The following is a 2,101-nucleotide window of genomic DNA, read 5'->3' on the forward strand; positions in this document are numbered from 1 at the left end:
GGCGCCGAGCCTATTTGTTTATTTGTTTATTTATTTAGTTAGTTGTTGAAACAGAGTCCCACCCTATGCCCTGAACAGAGTGTAGTGGCATCATAGTGCATTGCAACTTCAGGCTGGGGCTGTGGGCATCCTGCTGCCTCAGCCTCCAGAAGCCACTGGGATTATAGGTACTTGCCAGGTGCCTGGTTGGTTGGTTGTTTGGTTTGTTTGTTTTTAATGAGTTAGGGTTTCACTCTTGCTCAGGCAAGTCTCCAACTCCTGAGCTCAAGCAATTCTCCCTCCTCAGCCTCCCACAGTGCTGGGATTATAGGCGTGAGCCACCGTGCCCAACTACAGTCCCTATTTAAACCTCTTTCCTTGTGCCAGGGAACACAGACCCATAGAGAGGCATGACCTCCCAAGGCATAACCTCACATAGCAAGGCAGTGGCAGCACCCAGGTCCCCAGAGGGGACCCGCACACAATGTTCAGCATTCAGTAAGTGCCCAACACTGGCTAGCAGTTGTTACAGTCTCAGAAAGAGAGAGACACAGGTTCCAAACCCCAGAGAACCAAGGAGGAGCTGGCTAGCTCCATTTTCAATGTTGGCACAAATGTCTCCTCTTCCAAGCTTTTCCTGACCACTCTGGCTAATGTAAGCCCTCCCATATCCCCAGTTATGCTGTATCACCCCTTTATTTCCACCACAGAGTTGTGATTCATGCTCTATGTTTCCCATGAGTATTTATTTGTTGACTTCTTTCCTGTGTGATCAGCCTCCTCCCTATTTAAGGTACAAAGGGGCAGGTCTTTGCATCACTGATTACTGTATCCCCAGCATCTAGGACACTGCCTGGTATACAACAAATGCTCTCTAATTATTTGCTGAATGAACTGTGTTTTATCTGCCAACAATGAAGATTATCAGAAGACAAGACTCCAGTGCCTAGAATTCAAGGCATTGCCTGGGGTCCTCAGCAAGACTTGTAGGGCATGTGTGTAGGGCAGGGCCATGGGCACATGGGGGTGGGGAGTGTGTCTTACCGCAGCCTGATTAGTTTGCTGGTAGAACGCCTGTCCAAAGACAGCCATGACAAAGAGGTTGATGATGAAGGAGACAGATAGGGCGATGGTGGCTTCAATCAGGAAGTACATGTTGGCTTCTTGGATGTCTATTCGGCGGGTCCGGTCTATCTCTCGAGACTATGAAGGTCAAAGGGGGAGGAAAGAGCCAAAGTTCCTTAGGACCACCACAGTATTCCAAATTTTCACACTTTCGTCTATGTTTTGCCCAAACCCCAGTACCTTCTAAAGTACCCTGGTCAGCTGACCTATCCTGCATCTCTGCTTTTGCCACAAAGGCCTGATCATAGCTTACTGCAGCCTCCAATTCCTAGGCTTGAGGGATCCTCTGCCTCAACCTTCCAAATCGCTGGGACTATAGGCCCACACCACTGCGTCAGCTACTTATTCATTTAGTGAAGGAGTATTGCTTTGCATAGTAGTAGGCTTCAGTCTATAGTTCTAGCTACCTGTGCAACTAAGATGAGAGGATTGTTTGAGGCCAGCCTGGGCAATATAGCAAGATCCCTTCTCTAATAAGTACATTTTTTAAATTATTATTTGTAGAGAGACAGAGTCTCACTATGTCACCCTGGCTGGAGTACAGTGGTGCAGTTATAGCTCACTGCAGCCACAAATTCTTGGGCTCAGGTGATCCTCCTGCTTCAGCTTCACAAGTAGCTAGGACTACCACTGCATGCAACCATGCTGGCTAATTTTTTAATTTTTTGTAAAGACAGAGTCTCTATGTGCTTCCCAGGCTGATCTCCAACTTCTGGCCTCAAGTGATCCTCCTGCCTCAGCCTTTTAAAGTGCTGGGATTATAGATGTGAGCCACCACACTACATTTCTAATAATATATATATATAAAAATATAATCATATATGTATCATATAATTATATATGTATAATATATAATATATAAAATTATATATTATATAAATAGATGTACACAATATATATAATTATATGTGTACATATATATATAATGCCCCTATGTCCTACCCCTAGGGGATTATTTTAATATTACACATATATAATTTTATATATATATATATAT

General features: G+C 44.3%; 1 protein-coding gene across 7 annotated transcripts in view; it reads right to left on the reverse strand.

Annotated features, from left to right (window-relative positions):
• Window positions 1-2,101, reverse strand: part of SLC11A1 (solute carrier family 11 member 1) — a 12,225-nt gene that overhangs the window by 3,898 nt on the left and 6,226 nt on the right. For all 7 annotated transcript variants that reach the window (XM_023510302.1, XM_012802218.2, XM_012802216.2 and 4 more), the window contains one exon: window positions 1,024-1,182. In XM_023510302.1, the coding sequence (XP_023366070.1) occupies window positions 1,024-1,182 (159 nt within the window). The remainder of the gene's footprint in view (window positions 1-1,023; window positions 1,183-2,101) is intronic.

Source organism: Otolemur garnettii, unplaced genomic scaffold (genome assembly GCF_000181295.1).
Source record: "Otolemur garnettii isolate 467f Iridium unplaced genomic scaffold, OtoGar3 scaffold00013, whole genome shotgun sequence".
In the NCBI taxonomy this organism is placed as follows: Eukaryota; Metazoa; Chordata; class Mammalia; order Primates; family Galagidae; genus Otolemur; species Otolemur garnettii.